General features: G+C 39.2%; 1 protein-coding gene across 6 annotated transcripts in view; it reads left to right on the top strand.

The window, feature by feature from the left end:
- PHKA1 (phosphorylase kinase regulatory subunit alpha 1) overlaps positions 1 to 27265 on the top strand; it is a 190182-nt gene that overhangs the window by 43054 nt on the left and 119863 nt on the right. For all 6 annotated transcript variants that reach the window (XM_047843552.1, XM_047843549.1, XM_047843550.1 and 3 more), the window contains 7 exons: positions 4929 to 5027; positions 6035 to 6181; positions 7372 to 7425; positions 8904 to 9026; positions 12149 to 12244; positions 14044 to 14151; positions 15872 to 15950. In XM_047843552.1, coding sequence (XP_047699508.1) covers positions 4929 to 5027; positions 6035 to 6181; positions 7372 to 7425; positions 8904 to 9026; positions 12149 to 12244; positions 14044 to 14151; positions 15872 to 15950 — 706 coding nt within the window. The remainder of the gene's footprint in view (positions 1 to 4928; positions 5028 to 6034; positions 6182 to 7371; positions 7426 to 8903; positions 9027 to 12148; positions 12245 to 14043; positions 14152 to 15871; positions 15951 to 27265) is intronic.

The raw sequence follows: 27265 nt of genomic DNA, 5'->3' as shown, positions 1-27265 counted from the left end.
TTCCTGATCTCAGGGAAAAAGTTCTCAGTTTTTCCCCGTTGAGGATGATGTTAGCTGTGGGCTTTTCAGAAATGGCTTTGATGATGTTTAAGTATGTTCCTTCTATCCCGACTTTCTCAAGGGTTTTTATTAAGAAAGGGTGCTGGATTTTGTCGAAGGCCTTTTCTGCATCGATTGACAGGATCATATGGTTCTTATCTTTTTTGTTGTTAATGTGATGTATCACGTTGATTGATTTCCGAATGTTGAACCAGCCCTGCATCCCAGGAATGAATCCCACGTGATCATGGTGAATAATTCTTTTTATATGCTGTTGAATTCTATTTGCTAGTATCTTATTGAGAATTTTTGCATCCATATTCATCAGGGATATTGGCCTGTAGTTCTCTTTTTTTACTGGGTCTCTGTCTGGTTTAGGAATAAAAGTAATACTGCCTTCATAGAATGAGTCTGGAAGTTTTCCTTCCCTTTCTTTTTCTTGGAATAGCTTGAGAAGGATAGGTATTATCTCTGCTTTAAACGTCTGGTAGAACTCCCCTGGGAAGCCATCTGGTCCTGGACTCTTATTTGTTGGGAGATTTTTGATAACCGATTCAATTTCTTCGCTGGTTATGGGTCTGTTCAAGCTTTCTATTTCCTCCTGATTGAGTTTTGGAAGAGTGTGGGTGTTCAGGAATTTGTCCATTTCTTCCAGGTTGGCCAATTTGTTGGCATATAATTTTTCATAGTATTCCCTGATAATTGTTTGTATCTCTGAGGGATTGGTTGTAATAATTCCATTTTCATTCATGCTTTTATCTATTTGGGTCATCTCCTTTTTCTTTTTGAGAAGCCTGGCTAGAGGTTTGTCAATTTTGTTTATTTTTTCAAAAAACCAACTCTTGGTTTCGTTGATCTGCTCTAGTTTTTTTAGATTCTATATTGTTTATTTCTGCTCTGATCTTTATTATTTCTCTTCTTCTGCTGGGTTTGGGGTGTCTTTGCTGTTCTGCTTCTATTTCCTTTAGGTGTGCTGTTAGATTTTGTATTTGGGATTTTTTTTGTTTCTTGAGATAGGCCTGGATTGCAATGTATTTTCCTCTCAGGACTGCCTTCGCTGCGTCCCAAAGCGTTTGGATTGTTGTATTTTCATTTTCATTTGTTTCCATATATTTTTTAATTTCTTCTCTAATTGCCTGGTTGACCCACTCATTCGTTAGTAGGGTGTTCTTTAACCTCCATGCTTTTGGAGGTTTTCCAGACTTTTTTCTGTGGTTGATTTCAAGCTTCATAGCGTTGTGGTCTGAAAGTATGCATGGTATAATTTCAATTCTTGTAAACTTATGAAGGGCTGTTTTGTGACCCAGTATGTGATCTATCTTGGAGAATGTTCCATGTGCACTGGAGAAGAAAGTATATTCTGTTGCTTTGGGATGCAGAGTTCTAACTAGATCTGTCAAGTCCATCTGATCCAATGTGTGATTCAGGGCCCTTGTTTCTTTATTGACCGTGTGTCTAGATGATCTATCCATTTCTGTAAGTGGGGTGTTAAAGTCCCCTGCAATTACCACATTCTTATCAATAAGGTTGCTTATGTTTATGAGTAATTGTTTTATATATTTGGGGCCCCGGTGTTCGGCGCATAGACATTTATAATTGTTAGCTCTTCCTGATGGATAGACCCTGTAACTATTATATAATGTCCTTCTTCATCTCTTGTTACAGCCTTTAATTTAGAGTCTAGTTTGTCTGATATAAGTATGGCTACTCCAGCTTTCTTTTGGCTTCCAGTCGCATGATAAATAGTTCTCCATCCCCTCACTCTCAATCTAAAGGTGTCCTCAGGTCTAAAATGAGTCTCTTGTAGACAGCAAATAGATGGGTCTTGTTTTTTTATCCATTCTGATACCCTATGTCTTTTGGTTGGCGCATTTAATCCATTTACATTCAGTGTTATTATAGAAAGATACGGGTTTAGAGTCATTGTGATGTCTGGATGTTTTATGCTTGTAGCGATGTCTCTGGTACTTTGTCTCACAGGGTCCCCCTTAGGATCTCTTGTAGGGCTGGTTTAGTGGTGACAAATTCCTTCAGTTTTTGTTTTTTTGGGAAGACCTTTATCTCTCCTTCTATTCTAAATGACAGACTTGCTGGATAAAGGATTCTCGGCTGCATATTTTTTCTGTCTAGCACCCTGAAAATCTCGTGCCAATTCTTTCTGGCCTGCCAAGTTTCAAAAGAGAGATCAGTCACGAGTCTTATAGGTCTCCCTTTATATGTGAGGGCACGTTTACCCCTTGCTGCTTTCAGAATTTTCTCTTTATCCTTGTATTTTGCCAGTTTCACTATGATATGTCGTGCAGAAGATCGATTCAAGTTACGTCTGAAGGGAGTTCTCTGTGCCTCTTGGATTTCAATGCCTTTTTCCTTCCCCAGTTCAGGGAAGTTCTCAGCTATGATTTCTTCAAGTATCCCTTCAGCACCTTTCCCTCTCTCTTCTTCCTCTGGGGTACCAATTATGCATATATTATTTCTTTTTAGTGTATCACTTAGTTCTCTAATTTTCCCCTCATACTCCTGGATTTTTTTATCTCTCTTTTTCTCAGCTTCCTCTTTTTCCATAACTTTATCTTCTAGTGCACCTATTCTCTCCTCTGCCTCTTCAATCCGAGACGTGGTGGTTTCCATTTTGTTATGCATTTCGTTCAAAGCGTTTTTCAGCTCCTCGTGACTGTTCCTTAGTCCCTTGATCTCTGTAGCAAGAGATTGTCTGCTGTCCTGTATACTGTTTTCAAGCCCAGTGATTAATTTTATGACCATTATTCTAAATTCACTTTCTGTTATATTATTTAAATCCTTTTTGATCAGTTCATTAGCTGTTGTTATTTCCTGGAGATTCTTCTGAGTGGAATTCTTCCGTTTGGTCATTTTGGATAGTCCCTGGAGTGGTGAGGACCTGCAGGGCACTTCCCCTGTGCTGTGTTGTATAACTGGATTTGGTGGGCGGGTCTGCAATCAGACCTGATGTCTGCCCCCAGCCCACCGCTGGGGCCACAGTCAGACTGGTGTGTGCCTTCTCTTCCCCTCTCCTAGGGGCGGGATTCACTGTGGGGTGGCGTGGCCCGTCTGGGCTACTTGCACCCTGCCAGGCTTGTGATGCTGGGGATATGGCGTATTAGCTGGGGTGGGTAGGCAAGGTGCGCGGCGACGAGGGGGCAGGCTTAGCTCTCTTCTCCTTAGGTGATCCACTTCAGGAGGGGCTCTGTGGCAGTGGGAGGGAGTCAGATCCGCTGCCGGAGGTTTGGCTCCGCAGAAGCACAGAGTTGGGTGTTTGTGCGGAGCGAGCAGTTTCCCTGGCAGGAACCTGTTCCCTTTGGGATTTTTGGCTGGGGGATGGGCGGAGGAGATGGCGCTGGCGAGCGCCTTTGTTCCCCACCAAACTGAGCTCTGTCGTCCGGGGGCTCAGCAGCTCTCCCTTCCTTTGTCTTCCAGCCTTCCCGCTTTCCGAGCAGAGCTGTTAACTTATGACCTCCCAGACACTAAGTCGCGCTTGCTGTCGGAACACAGTCCGTCAGGCCCCTCCGCTTTTGCAAGCCAGACTCAGGGACTCTGCTTGGCCGGCGAGCCGCCCCTCTGCTCCGGCTCCCTCCCGCCAGTCCGTGGAGCGCGCACCGCCTCGCCGCCCTTCCTACCCTCTTCCGTGGGCCTCTAGTCTGCGCTTGGCTCTGGAGACTCCGTTCTGCTAATCCTCTGGCGGTTTTGTGGGTTATTTAGGCAGGTGTAGGTGGAATCTAAGTGATCAGCAGGACGCGCGGTGAGCCCAGCGTCCTCCTACGCCGCCATCTTCCCAGAACCTGTAGTATGGTTTGAAATCAGGATGCATGAATGCCTCCAGCTTTGTTCTTCTTTCTCATGATTGCTTTGGCTATTTGGTGTCTTGTGGTTCCATACAAATTTTAGAATTGTTTTTGTATTTCCGTGACAAATGCCATTGGAATTTTGATAGGGCTTGCATCATATCTATAGATGGCTTTTGGTAGTAAGGACATTTTAACGATATTATTCCTTCTAATCCATTGAACATGAAATATCTTTCCATTTGTTTGTGTCTTTAATTTCTTACATCAAAGTATTGTAGTTTTCATTGTACTTGGTTAAATTTATCCTTAAGTATTTTATTGCTTTTGATGCTATTGTGAATGGGATAGTTTTCTTTATTTCTTTTTCCAGATGATTTTTTGTCATTAATGTACAGACAACTAATGTATGTTAATTTTATATCATGTAATTTTACTGAATTCACTGATTGGTTCCAACAGTTTGGGGTTAGGTTTACAATTTTCTATATACAAGATTATATCATCTTCATATAATGACAGTTTTGCCACTTCTTTCCAATTTGGATGCATTTTCTTTGTCTTGCCTAATTGCTCTAGCTAGGATTTTCCAATATTATGTTGAATAAGAGTGGTGAGAGTGGGCATCCTTGTCTTTCTCCTGATCTTAGAGGAAAAGCTTTCAATTTTTCAATGTTTTTTTTGTTTTTATTTGAATTCCAGTTAGTTAACATACAGTGTAATATTAGTTTCTGGTGTACAAAATAGTGATTCAACTTCCATACATCACCCAGTGCTCATCACAGCAAGTGTTAGCTGTGGGGTTTGTTGTTTATGGCCTTTATTATGTTCAGGTATGTTTCTTCCATATTGAATTTGTTGAGGGTTTTTATCATGAAAAGAAGTTTACAACCTCCATCTTAACTGTCTCTGGAACAATATGGGAGGTAAAGAAAAACTCAGAGGCCCCTGGGAATAAAAAATGCTACATTGTTTTTTCTGTTCTGCTGAGCATATTCAAAATGACTTCATATGCACTGATATGATACTGGGGTACAGGGAGAAGAATATATCTCTTGCTAAAAATGGTCTTTCTTTCTTTGTCCTTCACAGGCAGCCCTGGAAGCATTAGATGAACTGGACCTATTTGGTGTGAAAGGTGGGCCCCAATCAGTTATCCATGTCCTGGCTGATGAAGTACAACACTGCCAGGTAAGAGAATAATGGACCACATTATAGAAAATTTTATTCTTACCCAGACTCAGAATTAGCATGGCTTTTAGAATAAAAAGACCTGAGAGTACATAATCTGATTTATTATCATGGGCCAAAAATGTCTTATCCAAACTTCCTATACTGAGATAAGCCTGATATAGCATGAACTATAACATAGATCACAGTCCTGTTCTCTCATCCATGGTTGTAAAGGGATCCCACCATACTGTGCAGAATTCTCCACTGTTGTCATATCAAGGGTCTATGGGCTCTACTCGTGAATATCTCCTTTTCTAAATATGCCAAGAGAACAAGAGGTGAGTGATTTTGAGTGTTCTTCTTGATAGTGGCTTTGAAATATTCTTTTGTCCCCAGTTGGCTCTGGGCTGAGATGTTTGGAGATTAGACTGTTTAAGTGGCAAAAATACATATCTTCAGTTTTGTTTAGGGTTACTCTCTGTATTGAAAGATTAACGTTCTTCTCATTGGCAAGATGACCTTCTCCTTGCCTTCAAACTCTGATTAGATACCCATAATGAATATAAACTCATCTTCTAATTTTAAAATGTGAAATTTTCCTTGGAAAAGATCAATGTCAGCAGTTGAGGAGCTGAGCCTTCCACATCTTGCTTCTCAGCAGCTACATTTTCTCTTATCTTTACCCTTAAATGGCCAATGGAGCAAGGGGACTATGGGCAAGATGATGTTAGTGTATTATTCATCCATTAGTAGCTGCTTAAGATCCAGGATTGGGAAGTATTGAGAACAGTGTTAAGACAATGGATAATTTACACAAATAACTAGTTTTCTAAGCTCTCATTTAGAAATTATTATTGAATTATCATTGAATTCAATATTGAATATAATTGAATCATTATTATTGAATAATCTTTGGGTTTTCTCCTGAATGATCCTTTTCCACATAAATCTTTTGAAATTAAAGCTGTTAGTTTTATAATCCCAACTTAACTACTAATGTGCCACATTTGCCTCTTTCTTTTTAGTCTATCCTGAATTCACTACTCCCCCGGGCTTCAACATCCAAAGAGGTAGATGCTAGTCTACTTTCAGTTATATCGTTCCCAGCCTTTGCAGTAGAAGATAGCCAGTTGGTGGAGCTTACAAAGCAAGAAATCATCACCAAGCTTCAGGTATGTCCATATGTGCTCTTCTTTTCTTTAAGGCTTTGACTTTAAAGAGAAATTAATCCTCTTGGGAGCCTTGAGTCAGCGATTTAACCAAATGATCAGGGTTAACACCACCAGTAATAAAGCATATTGACATCATGTGGCCCCAGATACAGTGCACTGAGAAGTGCACAGCGCCAGTGTGGTATCCATGCAAATAACGCGTAATCTCAGTCATGGGAAAACATCAGACAAAACCAAATTGAGGGCCATTCTACAAAATAACTGATGAGCTCTTCAAAACTGTCAAGGTGATGAAAGACAAGGAAAGACTGAGGAACTATCACAGACTGGAAGAGACTAATGAGACATGACAACTAAATGGAATGGGATCCTAAAATGGATATGGGACAAGAAAAAACAAAGCCGTTAGTGGAAAAACTGGCAGGGCGTCTGGGTGGCTCAGTCAGTTAAGCGTCCGAGTTCAGCTCAGGTCATGATCTTGCAGATCATGGGTTCTGAGCTGTCAGCACAGAGCCTGGAGCCTGCTTCAGATTCTGTGTCTCCCTCTCTCTCTCTCTCTCTCTCTCTGCCCATTGCTCACTTGTGCACTCACTTGCTCTCTCTCTCAAAAACAAATATTTAAAAAGAAAGAAGGAAAAACTGGCAAAGTCCAAATAAGTTCTGTACTTTGGTTAATAGTCTTGTGCCAAGGTTAATTTTTTAGTTTTTATTCATGTTCTGTGGTTATGTAAGAAGTTAATATAAAGGGACAGTGATTGAAGGGTAGTGGTGACTCTCTGTACTGTTTTTGCAACTCTTGTCTAAGTCTCAAATTATCAAAATTTTAAAAATATATTGTCTTTTTTTTGAGCCTCTCATCTCTTATGAGCTGTGTGAACAGCCCACATAGTAATTGGGCTGTTACAGACTTATCCTATGGTGGAAAGTGATGAAAGAGTTATTAGAAACTCTGCTTTAGGGAAGAGCCTGTAACTTAGCCCTCACTTGAACACACATTGATTTCTGAAATCAGTTTCTGCTACTGGGCTGTTATCAAAGGTTTTTTTAGATTATATTTTATTATTTTTTAAATACTGTATCTGTATTGGTGATAGATTGGCACATGTAGCTCTTGCAAAGACTGTATTTGATGGACTATATGGCTATACCAATGTGCATGCTTCCACTGTTTCTTTTCTTTGGGTTTCCAGGGTCGTTATGGTTGCTGTCGCTTTCTACGAGATGGATATAAAACTCCCAAAGAGGTGGGTTTCTTTTCCCCCAAAATGAGTCCAAGGTAGCATGGTCAGTACTGTTTGCAGTCTCATTCAGATAATATTTAACTCACTGGTGGTACTTAAAATAATCACTAAAGGGGCACCTGGGTAGCTCAGTTGCTTAAGCATCTGACTCTTGGTTTCAGCTGAGGTCATGATCTCACAGGTTCATGAGTTCGAGCCCCGCATCAGGCTCTGCACTGGCAGCGCAGAGCCTGCTTGGGATTCTCTCTCTCCCTTACTCTCTTCCCCTCCCCACTTGTCCTGTCTCTGCCTCTCAAAATAAATACACTTTAAAAACATATATAAAATAAAATAATCACTAAATAGGTTACAGTAACTAATGTTTCCTACCTTTGTTGGGCTTAGTTGCCAAGTTCTATTTGTGAGCCTTTATGGATTAAATAAAATAGAGGAAGGTGTAGTTCTTCCACCTCTTGCAGCTGGTTAGTTTCAGGAAAGAGCTACTGACAGATGCTTAAATCAGTGGGTGAAAGTTTAAGCAGAAACAGAATATTTGAATAGTCTCAAAGTATCTTCCTCCCAAATATTTAATAGTTACAAAGGGAAAAATCTTTTCAATAGCACTTTCTTCCCCCTTCCGCCTTTTTGTGGTTGGTTGGTTCTAAACAGTACCTGATCTTGAAAAGTTTAACTTGCTTTTGCTCCACCTGTCAAAAATTCTCCTTGGAATTATCAATGGAGAAAGTTAAGTATTATTAAAGGGAATGAATGGTCAATAAGAAGCACTTCACTAGGAATGTAAACATTTTTTAATCATCGAGCTCAAACTCTTCTGGTCTACTTTCCTTCTTCTACTTTATTCTTTAGTCCTGTTGATTTCTATCTCTACTGATCTATTAAAATTATGCTCTGAAATACCATCAGAATGTCCCAGGTGATCAATCCAGTAGCCTTTTCCCACTCCTCATTATACTTGCCTTCTCTGTAGTACATTACTGTTACCTACCCTTCCATTTTCATGAAATTCTTTTCCTATTTAATTTATACAGTTCTACACTATCCTCATTCTTTTTGTTTTTTCCTCACCAAACTATGAGAGCATAACCAAGATTCCGTTCTCAAGTCATCTATTCACTATATGTAGCTACTACATTTGTAACTTGTGCTTCAAGTGTCACCTGTACGAGGATGACTCCCAAATCCTCATCTCTCTTGCTGTCCTTTGAAGCATTTCTATTTATACGTTCTGCTGCTACCTCAAACTTAACAAATACAAAACCAAACCCATGTTTATTAGGAATTAATATCACTTCTTCACATACTTGCCTATGGTGTCATTTTTATCCCAGTTCTACGGGTTACAAGTCATATCACAAAGTACTTGCTAAGGGAGGAGGGGTGTGTACATGCTCTACAAGGCTGTATTGTGATACCTCTGAACTAAAGATATGTGTCTGAATTTGCAGTGGTAAAACAGACTTTGTTTATTGTGTTTTTACCAGGATCCCAACCGTCTGTACTATGAACCATCTGAGCTGAAGTTATTTGAAAACATTGAGTGTGAATGGCCATTGTTCTGGACATACTTTATTCTTGATGGGGTCTTTAGTGGCAATGCAGAACAGGTAATATGCTGGGGAAAGAGCTTTTCAGCAGAATGTTTTTGTTATGTCTTCTTCTTTCAGTTAATGTTTGTGCTGACCCTGTGACCAAATGGAATTCTTCCCTAATAGGGAAGAGACAGAGTTGTCTTCTAGAGACTAGCAGTTGGGGACACTAGGTTAAGAGTTGAAAGACCTGGATATTGCCATTGGTCAGACTTGACCTTTAATAAATACAGAGAGCACAATAACAAGCCCTGTCCCTTATAACTTGTCTCAGTTATAAGAGGTACTTGGATTTGTATGTCTTTTTTTTAAATCTTGGAAATGATGTTCTGACTTTAGCCCCCCCCCCAAAAAAAAAACCCAAAACAACAACAACCCATTCATACCCTGTCCTTTCCCCAAACAACATGGTCATCATCATTTTGGGGGCTACATGAATAAAGTAATTTAGAAACCATCATTGGAAAACAGTGAGACTGGGAAATTTAATCAAGTAAGTTTAGTGTTCGGCATTCTACAAATTGACCATGGTCTAAGCTTGGACATGAATCCAGCACATTTGTAAGTCCCTTATACTTAGCTACATAAAACATAATTCTGTGTAATTTGAATGCTTTGGCCAATATTAATCTGTAACTGCCAGGGGTGCCTGGGTGGCTCAGTCAGTTAAACATAAGCTCAGATCATGGTCTCCCAATTCGTGGGTTCGAGTCCCACATCAGGCTCATGCTGAGAGCTCAGAGACTGGAGTCTGTGTCAGATTCTGTGTCTCCCTCTCTCTCTGCCCCTCCCCTGCTCACTCTCTGTCTCTCTCAAAAATAAACATTAACTTTTTTTAAATCTGTAACTGCCAATATGAGTTTAAGTGATAGGGTTACACCAAAGTTTCAGAGGCCATAAAGTGTTTTACTCTAAATTTTAGTAAATTAAAGGATATCCCTTTTTGAGAAGGCAAATAAGATAAGCAGTAATAGAAATAACCCACCCTATTTTGATTCTACCATTTTTCTCCCTCCTTCTCAAATTCCACAGAACTGTGGAAAATCCACAGAATTTCAAAAACCTTTCTTACTCAAAGAAAGATTTATTTATTATACGTGCCTACCAACTACAAAGCACACAGGTTTTTTGGACTCTGTGGGGGAAAAAAGAGTTGAGAGACCTGGATTCTTTTTTATTCTTTTCTTTTGTCTGGCTTCCGTAGTAACTATTAAGTAGTCCAAGTATAGTCACTGACTTCTTCAGGTTCTCTGTATACAATGAAAATAGTTTTTTGTTCTTCTTAAAAGAAGAAAATATCCCTAAAGTTTTTTTTTTTAATTTTACAGATGAAGATATGCCATAAGAACAAGGGAGGTCAGTTCGGCTATAAGACATATATGTTTCTTGAAGATCACCATGCTCTGCATATTTGAGAAATAAAAACTATAGGGCTCATGGGAAAATGAGGTTGGGACACAACACTTAAAAAGTTTGTCAGAAATATATACAAAGCAATAGGAACCTGGGGTGCCTGGCTGGCTCAGTCAGTTAAGTGTCTGACTTTGGCTCAGGTCATGATCTCACAGTTCACGGGTTCGAGCTCCACATCAGACTCTCTGCTGACAGCTCAGAGCCTGGAGCCTGCTTCAGCTTCTGTATCTCCCTTTCTCTCTGACCCTCCCCCACTCACGGTCTGTCTTTCTTGTTTTCAAAAATAAATAAAACATTAAAAATAATAAAATAAACATTAAAAAATTTTAAAACAATAGGAACCTAATAAACACAGTATTGTAACTTTATGCATGGTGAATGGTTAAGAAGTACATAAATATCACAATATGACACTTGTACCTTGTAAAAGACCTAAGGTTTGCTCATGGACATATGTATCCATGTTCTTGCCGGGTGACCTGCTGGGCTCTCATACCCACCACTCTGTGTGCCAGAGGAGGAGAACAAGAAAGATAGCACGAGAGTGAGGAGAAAGAGAAAAAGAACACAGAACAGACAGAATAATTAAAAAATAAACTGTGAAGCAAGTAAAGGAAATTAAAGAAACAGGAAGGCACAGAGTCATGTACCTAGGGTGGCCATGAAAAGGGAGCAGCTCAGAAGTTACTATGCAGTGGTAGAAGGAATGTTGTCTGAAATTGGACAGAAAGTTGTAACACGAAACATGGATGAGCGTGGTTCTATTTTCCTCCTGAAGTGTGTGCAAGTGTATGTTTTGGGTATTCTTACATAGCTCAGTTCAGCTGAGTGTATACTCTTGCAATTGTGTGTAAGCAAATGTCAAATTTATGTTATGCTCAAATTGTTCCTTCATACATCAAATGCATCAGAATAAATTTGTGTTTGCAAAAACAACCGTTAGAACTGTTTTTTCCCCACCATAAATTATCATAGGGGTTTTTTTGTCTGTTTTGTCTTGTTTGCTTTTTAGGCATTACTAATCTACCACAAATTATTAAGCAAAAAAATGTGAACTTCACTATAATAGAAAATTTAGCAGGTAAAATACAGTTTTTAAATATTTTTTAATGTTTATTTATTTTTGAGAGAAAGAGAGAGCATGAGCGGGGGAGGGACAGAGAGAGGAGATAGAGAATCTGAAGGAGGCTTCAGGCTCTGAGCTGTCTGCACAGAGCCCAATGCAGGGCTCGAACTCAAGAACCCTGAAATCATGACCTGAGCTGAAGTTGGACATTTAACTGACTGAGCGCCACCCAGGCGCCCCTTAAATACAGTTTTAAAAGCCAGTACATGTAAAGGCAAGAAGCTATGTTTAGAATAGTACATAGTGGATCAAAACAGGCCTGTGGAGACAGGCTGACTTGAGGTCAAATCCAGGCTCAACCTTACACTTTCTGCATGATCTTCCACGAGTTCATAACGTCTTTGAGCTTTCATTTTTCAGTAAAAAGGTTTTAACTGCATATACCTCCTAGGATGGTTGTAAAAATTATAAATGTGTTCAAGTACGCAAAACTCCTAGCATAGTATCTGGCCTGCAATAAGCATTTCTCAAATGCTACTTTCCTTTCTTCTCCATTTTACTAGGTGAATATGTTCCTTTGCAATAGGACTCTCTTTGGCTACAACACTCCTTGAGTTCCTGAGGGAACACTCTATAAACTTTTTTTTCCCTTTATCTACAGGTTCAAGAATATAGAGAGGCTCTTGAAACTGTCCTCATCAAGGGCAAAAACGGAGTCCCACTTTTGCCAGAGCTATATAGTGTTCCTCCGGACAAGGTGAGCTGGACAAGTACCATTACACAGAGCTGGGAGAAGAGCAGTACCTCCACAGGACTGCCTCATTTGAGTCAAACCAGTTTTAACTTTCTGATCTTCATGTTCTAAAAATTTGTCTTTAGGTATAAGATGATAAAAATATGATTTAATGCCTTTGAAAATAATTTATTTTATTTTTTAAATATAATTTATTGACAAATTGGTTTCCATACATCATCCAGTGCTCATCCCAACAGGTGCCCTCCTCAATGCCCATCACCCAACTCCATACCCGAAAAACAAATAATCCAGTGAAGACATGGGCAGAAGACATTAATAGAAACTTTTCCAAAGAAGACATCCAGATGGCCAACAGACACATGAAACGATGAAAATAATTTTTTAATGTTTATTTTCATTTTTGAGAGAGAGAGCATGATGGGGGAGGGACAGAGAGAGAGGGATACAGAGGATCCAAAGCAGGCTCTGCACTGAGAGCAGAGAGCCTGATATGAGGCTTGAGCTCACAAACTGGGAGATCATGACCTGAGCTGAAGCTGGACACTTAACCAAGTGAGCCAAACAGGCGCCCTGAAAATAAATTTTTAAAGCAGTCTCGGTTATGGCACTGTTGCATAATGAGACAAGGGCAAGACCAAACATTACAATGGTAGTTTCATGGGTGTATATTTATCCTCAAACTCATTAAGATGCATACATTAAATATGCATGGCCTTTTTATATGTCAACCATACCTCAATTTAAAAAAATTAATTGTTCAGAGACTGATTTTTTAAATGTTTTTAAAGCTTATTTATTTTGAGAGAGAGACAGAACAGGGGAGGGGTAGAGAGGGACGGAGAAAGAGAGAATCCCAAGCAGACTCCATGCTGTCAGCACAGAGCCCGATGTGGGGCTTGAACCCACAAACCAAGAGATCATGACCTGAGCCAGAATGAAGAGCCAGAAGCTTACCCGACTAAGCCAACCAGGCACCCCCAGATATTGATTTATTTTTAAAGACCAAACCTTAAGGTTAAGAATGATATGGAGATCAGTAGGCAGACGTACAGCGATGTTCTGTGTAAACTGTCAGGATTTGGTATTCTCTGTTTTGAGGCCAGTAATATGGGATTGTTTGAGTAGATCAGGTTTGAAAAATGTTGTAGGTCTCCGTTTTCCCACCATGCCACTTGTGAGTACCATTGTTCCTCTTCTCCATTACGAAGGAGCATTAGCCATGGGAGGGTTGTAATCTTCCATCCTGGTGGGGATGGATGTAATAAACTTCTAGAAACATCAGCAGCACCATCTGAAAGTTTGTTAGAAATGCAGATCTCAGGCTTTCCTCCACACTCAGAATCTCGGTCAGAATCTGCCTTTGGATAAGATCCTCAGGTGATTTGCATGTACCTACATTTAAAGGAGCACTTCCCGGGGTGCCTGTGTGGCTCAATCGGTTAAGTGTCTGACCTCAGCTCAGGTCATGATTTCACGGCTCACAAGTTCAAGCCCCGCATTGGCTCTGTGCTGACAGCTCGGAGCCTGGAGCTGCTTGGATTCTGTGTCTCCCTCTCTCTGCCCCTCCCTCACTCACACTCTGTCTCTCTCTGTCTCTCTCTCTCTCTCTTAAAAATAAACAAACATTTTTTACAAATGAGCACTACCCTAGGTTGTAGTCACAGTGCTTAACTTTTCGGTGCATTGCATATATAACTGTTTTACAGGGTATGAGTCACGATCCAGATTCAGCCCTTTTGTTGTCCAGTATCTTTAACCTTCTATTATCTTTTGTGTGGCTTCTTTATCTTTTCTTTTAGGTTGACGAAGAATATCAAAATCCTCACACTGTGGACCGAGTCCCCATGGGCAAGTTGCCCCATATGTGGGGTCAGTCTCTGTACATCTTAGGAAGCTTGATGGCAGAGGTAAGGGGAAGTATCAAGCCTCTTCCACTTTTTTTCTGCTTAATCACTGCAAGAATCAGATTTGTGAGTAGCTCATTAAATCTGGATATAGCTTTTGCCTTTTATATTCTGCCTTAATTATATATTTTCCTCTAGGTCAGGTGCTTAGAGTGGGAATATGGCCAATCATTCACAAAAATCTTTCCCCCTGGCAACCATGTCTCTCATACTGCCTAGGGCTTCCTACCTTGGTACTATACTTAGAGCTGCTCTGAGATCAGGGCCTAGATCTTACTCTTTCAAAATACTCCCCTAGTGCCTTGCCTGGTGACTGATGAATGCACTTGTGCTTAGATAGTAATGCTGACTGATAATGGATTTAAGTACTAACTTTTACAAGCAATATGATGTTTCATTATTTAATTGAGTAAGCTGATAAGATAATCTTAGGCACCATGACAAGTGTTTGGGAACATCATAGTTTTTTTAAATTTTTATTTCTTTATTTTGAGAGAGAGAGAAGAAAAGCAGAGAGAGAGAGAGAGAAAGAGAGAGAGAGAGAGAGAGAGAATGAATGAGAATCCCAGGCAGGCTCCTCACTGTCAGCACAGAGCCCAGTGTGGAGCTCAAAGTCATGAACCCTGAGATCATGACCTGAGCCAAAATCAAGAGTCTAACGCTTAACCGACTGAGCTACCCAGGTGGCCCAGGAACATCATAGTTTTTAAAAATTTATTGTTTGTTTATTTTTGTTAAGGGGCCCTTTAAATGTTTTTTATGTTAAATTCTGTTGAAATAGCTCTTAAATGTAGCACTTGAGAATTTCATACTTTATGTTCAGCTTATTTTTGATATTTTGAGCTATTGTAAGCATTCTCTTTCTCGAAGTTTCCCAGATTTACCGGCAAATCTATTTCCCCATTGTAGGTTATTATGGTAAGTTATAACTGAGGCTCCTAGAAGATCTAAGGTGGGACTTAGCTATCCTTTCTAAGCCAGTCTCTTTGACCTGTTTATACGTGACTATTTTCTGCAGCTGTTTTTGTTCTATTTTGGTTTTTTTTTCTCAGTTTCACTGAGCTATAATTGACATACATCCATGTGAGTTTCAGGTGTACAGCATAAAAGTTTGATTATCTTTAGTTGATATTATGAAGAATGTAGCAATAATGAGCAGAAAGATTTGTTTAAAATAATCCTTACCTGATGACTTTCTCATTCAGTGCTATAAATAAATTAAATGCTGTGGAAAAGGAGGAAATGAATGGTGTTTTTAAGAGCAAATGGGTGAATTCGTCCCATTTCAGCAAAGACAGAAATTCAAGTCAAAAGATATATGCTGAGCATAAAGCATAACAGTCACATGAATAAATGAGAAAACAAGATCTAAATTATTGATAATAAGCACTGTGATTTGATTATCTAATTATATGCATCCAGAGAAGGTGGAGTTGTAGCTAAAAAACTTTCTGCTTATCACTTACACCCCATCTATTTCCAGCAAAGAACTTGTGGCCACCACTAGAAGGTATTTGTTTTCTTTCCATACCTGCCTCTCACAGGTTATGATGTGAGGTTTTGACACTGCTGTGTTTTTTCTCCTCAAACATTAGCTTTTTATGCCCCTGAAAGGCTATAGTGGAAAAAGCATGAATTTAGGTACCTTGTACAAATAAATTACTTACCTAAAAAAATTTAGCTTTTTGATTGATGTGACAATCTTTTTATGGTTTTTCTTTAGGGATTTTTAGCTCCTGGAGAAATTGATCCCCTGAATCGAAGGTTTTCTACTGTACCAAAGCCAGATGTTGTGGTTCAAGGTATGGATTCTTATTCCCAGCATTAAAACTTTATATTAAAGATCTGTTTTGTACCAGTAAATGATGGCTTTATTGTTTATCATGTGTTTTGTTCAGCCTCAAAAAGTATACAATTAACTTGGTTCTGTTTGGTTTCAAGATTGCTATTAATCTTAATCATGAACAAATGCTTAATAAATGATGTTATTTGATACTCTTAACCACTTCTTACTTCTGGAAAGTCTTTTCATTGTCATGATATTGTAGCCTCCTGATTGTTTCTGCTTTCTTTCCGAACATTACTTCTGTGCTTCATCTGTTAGTACTCCTTTCTTCTCATACCCTTTTTTAGTTTTTTTTTAATATATGAAATTTATTGTCAGATTGGTTTCCATACAACACCCAGTGCTCATCCCAAAAGATGCCCTCTTCAATAACCATCACCCACCCTCCCCTCCCTCCCACCCCCCATCAACCCTCCGTTTGTTCTCAGTTTTTAAGAGTCTCTTGTGCTTTGGCTGTCTCCCACTCTAACATCTTTTTTTTTCCCTTCCTCTCCCCCATGGGTTTCTATTAAGTTTCTCAGGATCCACATAAGAGTAAAAACATATGGTATCTGTCTCTGTATGGCTTATTTCACTTAGCATAACACTCTCCAGTACCATCCATGTTGCTACAAAGGGCCATATTTCATTCTTTCTCATTGCCACGTAGTACTCCATTGTGTATATAAACCACAATTTCTTTATCCATTCATCAGTTGATGGACATTTAGGCTCTTTCCATAATTTTGCTATTGTTGAGAGTGCTGCTATAAACATTGGGGTACAAGTGCCCCTATGCATCAGTACTCCTGTATCCCTTGAGTAAATTCCTAGCAGTGCTATTGCTGGGTCATAGGGTAGGTCTATTTTTAATTTTCTGAGGAACCTCCACACTGCTTTCCAGAGTGGCTGCACCAATTTGCATTCCCACCAACAGTGCAAGAGGGTTCCCATCTCTCCACATCCTCTCCAGCATCTATAGTCTCCTGATTTGTTCATTTTGGCCACTCTGACTGGCGTGAGGTGATATCTCAGTGTGGTTTTGATTTGTATTTCCCTGATGAGGAGCGACGTTGAGCATCTTTTCATGTGCCTGTTGGCCATCCAGATGTCTTCTTTAGAGAAGTGTCTATTCATGTTTTCTGCCCATTTCTTCACTGGGTTATTTGTTTTTCAGGTGTGGAGTTTGGTGAGCTCTTTATAGACTTTGGATACTAGCCCTTTGTCCGATATGTCATTTGCAAATATCTTTTCCCATTCCGTTGGTTGCCTTTTAGTTTTGTTGGTTGTTTCCTTTGCTGTGCAGAAGCTTTTATCTTCATGAGGTCCCAATAGTTCATTTTTGCTTTTAATTCCCTTGCCTTTGGGGATGTGTCAAGTAAGAAACTGCTGTGGCTCAGGTCAGAGAGGTCTTTTCCTGCTTTCTCCTCTAGTGTTTTGATGGTTTCCTGTCTCACATTCTGGTCCTTTATCCATTTTGAGTTTATTTTTGTGAATGGTGTGAGAAAGTGGTCTAGTTTCAACCTTCTGCATGTTGCTGTCCAGTTATCCCAGCACCATTTGCTAAAGAGACTGTCTTTTTTCCATTGGATGTTCTTTCCTGCTTTGTCAAAGATTCCTTGGCCATGCATTTGTGGGTCTAGTTCTGGGGTTTCTATTCTATTCCATTGGTCTATGTGTCTGTTTTTGTGCCAATACCATGCTGTCTTGAGGATTACAGCTTTGTAGTAGACGCTAAAGTCTGGGATTGTGATGCCTCCTGCTTTGGTCTTCTTCTTCAAAATTACTTTGGCTATGTGGGGTCTTTTGTGGTTCCATATGAATTTTAGGATTGCTTGTTCTAGCTTCAAGAAGAATCCTGTTGCAGTTTTGATTGGGATTGCATTGAATGTGTAGATAGCTTTGGGTAGTATTGACATTTTGACAATATTTATTCTTCCAGTCCATCAGCATGGAATGTTTTCCCATTTCTTTATATCTTCTTCAATTTCCTTCATAAGCTTTCTATAGTTTTCAGCATACAGGTCTTTTATATCTTTGGTTAGATTTATCCCTAGGTGTTTTATGCTTCTTGGTGCAATTGTGAATGGGATCAGTTTCTTTGTCCTCTGTTGCTTCATTATTAGTGTATAAGAGTGCAACTGATTTCTGTACTTTGATTTTGTATCCTGCAACTTTGCTGAATTCATGTGTCAGTTCTAGCAGACTTTTGGTGGAGTCTATCGGATTTTCCATGTATAATATCATGTCATCTGCAAAAAGTGAAAGCTTGATTTCATCTCTGCCAATTTTGATGCCTTTGATTTCCTTTTGTTGTCTGATTGCTGATGCTAGAACTTCCAACACTATGTTAAACAACAGCGGTGAGAGTGGACATCCCTGTCGTGTTCTTGATCTCAGGGAAAAAGCTCTCAGTTTTTCCCCATTGAGGATGATGTTAGCTGTGGGCTTTTCATAAATGGCTTTGATGATGTTTAAGTATGTTCCTTCTATCCCGACTTTCTCGAGGGTTTTTATTAAGAAAGTTGCTGAATTTTGTGAAAGGCCTTTTCTGCATCGATTGACAGGATCATATGGTTCTTATCATTTCTTTTATTAATGTGACGTATCATGTTGATTGATTTGCGAATGTTGAACCAGCCCTGCATCCCAGGAATGAATCCCACTTGATCATGGTGAATAATTCTTTTTATATGCTGTTGAATTCGATTTGCTAGTATCTTATTGAGAATTTTTGCATCCATATTCATCAGGGATATTGGCCTGTAGTTCTCTTTTTTTACTGGGTCTCTGTCTGGTTTAGGAATCAAAGTAACAGTGCCTTCATAGAATGAGTCTGGAAGTTTTCCTTCCCTGTCTATTTTTTGGAACAGCTTGAGAAGGATAGGTATTATCTCTGCTTTAAACGTCTGGTAGAACTCCCCTGGGAAGCCATCTGGCCCGGGACCCTTATTTCGTGGGAGATTTTTGATAACTGATTCAATTTCTTCACTGGTTATGGGTCTGTTGAAGCTTTCTATTTCCTCCTGATTGAGTTTTGGAAGTGTGTGGGTGTTTAGGAATTTGTCCATTTCTTTCAGGTTGTCCAGTTTGTTGGCATATAATTTTTCATAGTATTCCCTGATAATTGTTTGTATCTCTGAGGGATTGGTTGTAATAAATCCATTTTCATTCATGATTTTTATCTATTTGGGTCATCTCCCTTTTCTTTTTGAGAAGCCTGGCTAGAGGTTTATCAATTTTGTTTATTTTTTCAAAAAACCAACTCTTGGTTTCATTGATCTGCTCTACACTTTTTTTTAGATTCTATATTGTTTATTTCTGTTCTGATCTTTATTATTTCTCTTCTGCTGGGTTTAGGGTGTCTTTGCTGTTCTGCTTCTATTCCCTTCAGGTGTGCTGTTAGATTTTGTATTTGGGATTTTTTTTGTTTCTTGAGATAGGCCTGGATTGCAATGTATTTTCTTCTCAGGACTGCCTTCGCTGTATCCCAAAGTGTTTGGATTGTTGTATTTTCATTTTTGCTTGTTTCCATATATTTTTTAATTTCTTCTCTAATTGCCTGGTTGACCCATTCATTCTTTAGTAGGGTGTTCTTTAACCTCCATGCTTTTGGAGGTTTTCCAGACTTTTTTCTGTGGTTGATTTCAAGCTTCATAGCATTGTGGTCTGAAAGTATGCATGATATGATCTCAATTCTTGTATACTTATGAAGGGCTGTTTTGTGACCCAGTATGTGATCTATCTTGGAGAATGTTCCATGTGCACTGGAGAAGAAAGTATATTCTGTTGCTTTGGGATGCAGAGTTCTAAATATATCTGTTAAGTCCATCTGATCCAATGTATCATTCAGGGCCCTTGTTTCTTTATTTGACCATGTGTCTCTATGACCTCTCCATTTCTGTAAGTGGGGTGTTAAAGTCCCCTGCAGTTACCACATTCTTATCAATAAGGTTGCTTATGTTTGTGAGTAATTGTTTTGTGTACTTGGGGGCTCCCGTATTTGGCGCATAGACATTTCTAATTGTTAACTCTTCCTGATGGATAGACCCTGTGATTATTATATAATGCCGTTCTTCATCTCTTGTTACAGCCTTTAATTTCAAGTCTAGTTTGTCTGATATAAGTATGGCTACTGCAGCTTTCTTTTGACTTCCAGTAGCATGATAAATAGTTCTCTATCCCCTCACTTTCAATCTGAAGGTGTCCTCAAGTCTAAAATGAGTCTCTTGTAGACAGCAAATAGATGGGTCTTGTTTTTTTATCCATTCTGATACCCTATGTCTTTTGGTTGGCGCATTTCGTCCATTTACACTCAGTGTTATTATAGAAAGATATGGGTTTAGAGTCATTGTGGTATCTGTAGGTTTCATGCTTGTAGCGATGTCTCTGGTACGTTGTCTCACAGGATCCTCCTTAGGATCTCTTGTAGGGCTGGTTTAGTGGTGACAAATTCCTTCATTTTTTGTTTGTTTGGGAAGACCTTTATCTCTCCTTCTATTCTAAATGGCAGACTTGCTGGATAAAGGATTCTCGGCTGCATATTTTTTCTGTTCATCACATTGAAGATCTCCTGCCATGCCTTTCTGGCCTGCCAAGTTTCAGTAGAGAGATCCGTCACGAGTCTTATGGGTCTCCCTTTATATGTTAGAGCACGTTTATCCCTTGCTGATTTCAGAATTTTCTCTTTATCCTTGTATTTTGCCAGTTTCACTATGATATGTCATGCAGAAGATCGATTCAAGTTACGTCTGAAAGGAGTTCTCTGTACCTCTTGGATTTCAATGCCTTTTTCCTTCCCCAGATCAGGGAAGTTCTCAGCTATGATTTCTTCAACTACACCTTCAGTACCTTTCCCTCTCTCTTCCTCCTCTGGAATACCAATTATTCATAGATTATTTCTCTTTAGTGCATCACTTAGTTCTCTAATTTTCCCCTCATGCTCCTGTATATTTGTATCTCTCTTTTTCTCAGTTTCTTCTTTTTCCATAATTTTATCTTCTAGTTCACCTATTCTCTCCTCTGCCTCTTCAATCCGAGCTGTGATTGCCTCCATTTTATTTTGCTGCTCATTAATAGCATTTTTTAGCTCTTCCTGGCTGTTCCCTAGTCCCTTGATCTCTGTAGCAATAGATTCTCTGCTGCCCTTATACTGTTTTCAAGCCCAGTGATTAATTTTATGACTATTATTCTAAATTCATTTTCTGTTATATTGTTTAAATCGTTTTTGATCAGTTCATTAGCTGTCGCTATTTCCTGGAGATTCTTCTGAGGAGAATTCTTCCATTTCATCATTTTGGATAGTCCTTGGAGTGGTGTGGACCTGCAGGGCACTTCCCCTGTGCTGTCTTGAATAACTTGCATTGGTGGGCAGGGCCGCGTCAGACCTGTTGTCTGTCCCTGGGCCCACTCAGACTGGTGTGTACCTTCTCTTCCCCTCTCCTAGGAGTGGGATTCACTGTGGGGTGGCGTGGCTCGTCTGGGCTACTTGCACACTGCCAGGCTTGTGGTGTTGGGGATCTGGCGTATTAGCTGGGGTGGATCGGCAAGGTGCACAGGGGCGGGAGGGGCAGGGTCAGCTCACTTTTCCTTTGGTGATCTGCTTCGGGGGGGGGGGGCCCTGCGGCACCGGCAGGGAGTCAGACCCGCCACAGGAGGGATGGATCCACAGAAGCACAGCGTTGGGTGTTTGCCCGGTGCAAGCAAGTTCCCTGACACGTACTGGTTCCCTTTGGGATTTTGGCTGGGGGTGGGCGAGGGAGATGGCGCTGGCGAGCGCCTTTGTTCCCCGCCAAGCTGAGCTCTGTCGTCCAGGGCTCAACAACTGTCTCTCCCGTTGTCCTCCAGCCCTTCCGCTCTCCGAGCAGAGCTGTTAACTTAAAATCTTCCAGATGTTAAGTCCCGCTTGCTGTCAGAACACACTGTGTCCGGCCCCTCCGCTTTTGCAAGCCAGACTCGAGGGCTCTGCTTTGCCGGCCGGTTGCCCCTCTGCCCCAGCTCCCTCCCAACAATCTGTGTAGCGCGCACCACCTCTCCGCCCTTCCTACCCTCTTCCGTGGGCCTCTTGTCTACCCTTGGCTCCAGCGAATCCGTTCTGCTAGTCTTCTGGCAGTTTTCTGGGTTATTTAGGCAGGTGTGTGTGGAATCTAAGTGATCACCAGAACGCGGTGAGCCCAGCATCCTCCTATGCCGGCATCTTCCTCCCTATTTCTCTCTCATACCCTTTTTTTAATTTTATTTTTTATTTGTTAAAATTTATATCCAAATTAGTTAGCATATAGTGAAATGATGATTTCAGGAGTATATTCCTTAATGCCCCTTACCCATTTAGCCCATCCCCCCACCCACAACCCCTCCAGTTACCCTCAGTTTGTTCTCCATATTTATGAGTCTCTTCTGTTTTGTCCCCCTCCCTGTTTTTATATTATTTTTGTTTCCCTTCCCTTATATTCATCTGTTTTGTCTCTTAAAGTCCTCATATGAGTGAAGTCATATGATTTTTGTCTGTCTCTGACTGACTAATTTCACTTAGCATAATACCCTCCAGTTCCATCCATGTAGTTGCAAATGGTGAGATTTCATTCTTTTTGACTGCTGAGTAATACTCCATTGTGTGTATATACCACATCTTCTTTATCCATTCATCCTTCAATGGACATTTGGGCTCTTTCCATACTTTGGCTATTGTTGATAGTTCTGCTGTAAACAGGGGGTTGCATGTGTCCGTTCAAAACAGCACACCTGTATCCCGTGGATAAATACCTAGTAGTGCAATTGCTGGGTCATAGGGTATTTCTACTTTTAGTTTTTTGAGGAACCTCCATACTGTTTTCCAGAGTGGCTGCACCAGCTTGCATTCCCATTCTCATACCCTTTTAATGGTTGTGTACTTAGTCTTATACTATTGTCTTTCTGTATTTACACTCTGTATTAGTTTGTTAGTGCTGCCCCCTTCATAATAAGTTTGCTTCTATGGCTCCAACTATTCCCTCTTTGGAGAATACTGGAAACCTTTTTATTTTTATTCCTAACAATCAACTTAAATTTTGAAGTATCTACTCTATGCAAAACACTGGGCTAAGCTCTGTAAACATTTTCAGAATTCTAGCCCCAATATCTATAAAACATCTTTACCACTTATACTTCTAATGTAAAACTGACCTCCTTTGTCTGCATTCTTTCACCATTCTTTCACCTGTCCCATGAACATCAGATCTTTCCACATCCTTATCTCTTTTAGTGACCTCACTATCATTCTAGTTTCCAAGGTTAGAAAGCTCCAGGTGGTTTTTGACTCTCTAACAACACAATCCAGTGTGGTACTAAGCTCCTGTGAAATGTCTCCAGTCACTTGACTTTCGGGTTGGTGCTATATGGGAAATAATCCTGTATAGTTTACTCTTCCCTTCCCATGAGAAACTCTGTTCTCCTTTGAGGCTTATGCCATCTGGCTCTGTTGATCCCCTGCTTCTCTAATTCATTCCCTTAGCTTATAGCCTTCCTCTTCTTCCCCAGATCCTGCCATAGTGCTAGATTTCAGCATCACAGTGAATGCCATCTAACATTTTAGCCTCAAAATTTTTGGATATCCATAACCCTAGGGACCTTTCCCTCCACCTCTATGTTACCCACTCATTTTGAGGACCAAACTTTAGAACTATCCCACATCATATATCTTCCGTTTCAAAAACATCCAGTTTATGGTCATAGCTACATATTATTTCAGTGTTTTTTTCTTCCTATGACATTTGTCTCTAATTTCACCTAGTCTGTTCTTCCCTACCTATTTGTTGATCATTTAAATATCAGAAAAATCATAACGCCACATCAGTCTTACCGTCTGCATTTTCTTTTTCTATTAGGCTCTTTATTTTAATTCCAGTATAATTGACCTTCAATGTTATATTAGGATCAGATGTACAATATAGTGATTTAACAATTATATACATTACTCATTGCTCTTTATGATAAGTATTCTTTAATCCCTATCACCTATTTTACCCATCCCTCTGGTAACCATCCCCTCACACACCACTCCTCTGGTAACCATCAAATTATTCTCTATAGTTAAGAGGCTGTTTCTTGTTTTGTCCCTCACTCTCTTTTTTCCTTTGCTTCTTGTTTTATTTTTTAAATTTCACATATGAGTTAAATCATATGGTATTTGTCTCTCTCTGACTTATTTATTTCACTTAGCATTATACTCCATAACTCCATCCATATTGTTGCAAACGGCAAGACTTCATCCATTTATATGGCTGGACAATATTCCATTGTATATGTACCCCACCTCTTCTTTATCCATTCATCTGCCAGTGGACCTTTGGGCTGCTTCTATAATTTGCCTATTGTTGATAGCTCTACTGTAAACATTGGGGTGCATGTGTTCCTTCAAACCAGTATTTTTGTATCCTTTCAGCAAATACCTAGTAGTGCAATTGCTGGGTCAAAGGGTAGTCTTATTTTTAACTTTTTGAGGAATCTCCATACTGTTTCCCACAGTGGTGCACCAGTTTGCATTCCCACCAACAGTGAAAGATGGTTGCTTTTTCTTCACATCCTCAACAACACTTGTTTCTTAAGTTTTTGATTTTAGCCATTCAGTAGGTGTGAGGTGATAGCTAATTGTAATTTTGATTTGGATTTCCCTGATGATGAATGATGTTGAGCATCTTGTCATGTGTCTGTTGTCCATCTGTATATCTTCTTTGGAGAAATGTCTGTTCATGTGTTCTGCCCATTTTTTTAATTGGCTTATTTGTTTTTGGGGTGTTGAATTGTATCAGTTCTTTATATATTTTTGATACTAATCCTTTATCAGATATGTCATTTGCAAATATCTTCTCCCATTGAGTGGGTTTCCTTTTAGTTTTATTGATATTTCCTTTGCCATGCAAATGCTTTTTATTTTGATGTAGTCCCAACAGGGAAATTTTTGCTTTTATTTCCCTTGCCTTGGGAGACATATCTAGAGTAAAGTTCCTATGGCCAATGTCAGAGAAATTATTGCCTATACTCTCTACTAGGATTTTTATGTTTTCAAGTCTCACATTTAGGTCTTTAATGCATTTTGAGTTTATTTTTTGTGTATAGTGTAAGAAAGTGATCCAGTTTAATTTTTTGCATGTAGTTATCCACCTTTCCCAGCACCATTTATTGAAGAGACTGTTTTTTACCCATTGGATTTTCTTTCCTCCTTCCTTAAAGATTGATTGACCATATAATTGAGTTTATTTCTGAGTTTTCTGTTCTGTTTTCTTGACCTGTATGTCTATTTTTATGTCAGTACCATACTGTTTTGATTGCTACAACTTTGTAATATCACTTGGAGTCTGGAATTGTGATACCTCCCATTTTGTTTTCCTTTTCCCTTTTTGATTTGCCTATTTTGGGTCTTTTGTGGTTCCATACACATTTTAGGATTGCTTATTCTCGTTCTGTGAAAAATGTCATTGGTATTTTGATAGGAATTGCATTAAATCTGTAGATTGTTTTGGATAGACATTTTAACAATATTTGTTCTTCTAACCCACGAGCATGGAAGGTCTTTCCATTTCTTTGCATTGTCTTGTATTTCTTTCATTAGTGTTTTATAGTTTTCAGAGAACAGGTCTTTCACCTCTTTGGTTAAGTTTGTTTCTGGATATTTTATTGGTTTCAGTGCAATTGTAAAAGGGACTGTTTTCTTAATTTCTCTTTCTGTAGCTTCATTATTAGTGTATAGGAATGCAACAGATTTCTGTACATTGATTTTTGTGTCCTGCAAATTGACTGAATTCATTTATCATTTCTAGTAGTTTTTTGGTGGAATTTTTAGGGTTTTGTATATAGAGTATCATGTCATCTGCAAATAGTAAAAATTATATTTCTTTCTTATCAATTTGGATGCCTTTTATTTCTTTTTGTTGTCTGATTGCTATGGCTAGGCACCTGTCCATCAACTGCTGAATGGATAAAGAAGACATGGCATATATACAGTGGAACATTACTCAGCCATTAAACTTAATGAAACCTTGCCATTTGCAACAATGTAGATGGAACTAAAGTGTATTATATTAAGCGATTTCACTCATGTGTGGAATTCAAGAAACAAAACAGGTGAACATAGGCGAAGGGAAGGAAAAATAAAATAAGATAAAAACAGAGAGGGAGGCAAACCATAAGAGACTCTTAACTATAGAGAACAAACTGAGGGTGGTGGAATGGGCTAAAATGGGTAGTGGGTATTAAGGAGGGTGCTTGTTGTGATGAGCACTGGGTATTATATGTAAGTGATGAATCACTAAATTCTACTCCTGAAACCAATACCACATTATATGTTAACTAACTTGAATTTAAATAAAATCTTGGAGGAAAAAAATAAAGTCTATATTGTTTGATAGTGAAAAAAAAATGATTGCTATGGCTAGGACTTCAGTACTGTGTTAAATAAAAGTAGTGGGAGTGGACATCTTTGTCTTGTTCCTGATACTTTGGGGGAGTCTTTTTTTATATATATAAATTATGTCATCTGCAAATAGCAAATTTGCTTCTTTTACTTCTTGCAAATTTTACTTCTTCCTTACCAATTTTAATGCTTTTTCTCTTTGTTGTCTGTTTGCTGTGGCTAGGACTTCCAGCACTATGTTGAATAAAAGTGGGGAGAGTAGATATCCTTGTCTTTTTCCTGACCTTAGAAGGAAATCTCTGAGTTTTTCCCCATGAAGGATGATGTTAGCTGTGAGTCTTTCATATAAGGCCTTTATTATGTTCAGGTAATGTTCCCTCTAAGCCTACTGTGTCGAGGGTTTTATGAACGGATGTTGTACTTTGTCAGATGCTTTTTCTGCATCTGTTGAAATGGTCATATGGTTCTTATCCTTTCTCTTATTGATGTGATGTATCACACTGATTGATTTGCAAATACTGAACTACCATTGCATCCCAGGAATAAATCCTAGTTGATCATGGTGAATTTTTTTTTTTAATGTACTGTTGTATTTGGTTTGATAGTATTTTGTTGAAGATTTTTGCATGTATATTTTTGAGAGATTGGCCTGTAGTTCTCTTTTTTTGTGGTATTTTCATCTGGTTTTGGTATCATGGTGATAACTGGCCTTATAGAATGAATTTGGAAGTTTTCTTCCTCTTCTAAGTTTTGGAATAATTTGAGAAGAATAGGTATTAATTCTGGTTAGAGGTTTATCAATTTTGTTGATCTTTGCAAAGAACCACCTCTTGGTTTCATTGATCTGTACCATTGTTTTTTTTAGTTTCTATATCATTTATTTCTGCTCTAATCTTTATTATGTA

Source organism: Prionailurus viverrinus, chromosome X (assembly GCF_022837055.1).
Source record: "Prionailurus viverrinus isolate Anna chromosome X, UM_Priviv_1.0, whole genome shotgun sequence".
NCBI classification, from domain to species: Eukaryota; Metazoa; Chordata; class Mammalia; order Carnivora; family Felidae; genus Prionailurus; species Prionailurus viverrinus.
Note: the sequence above shows the minus strand (reverse complement) of the source record. Positions and strands in the feature narration are given on the sequence as shown.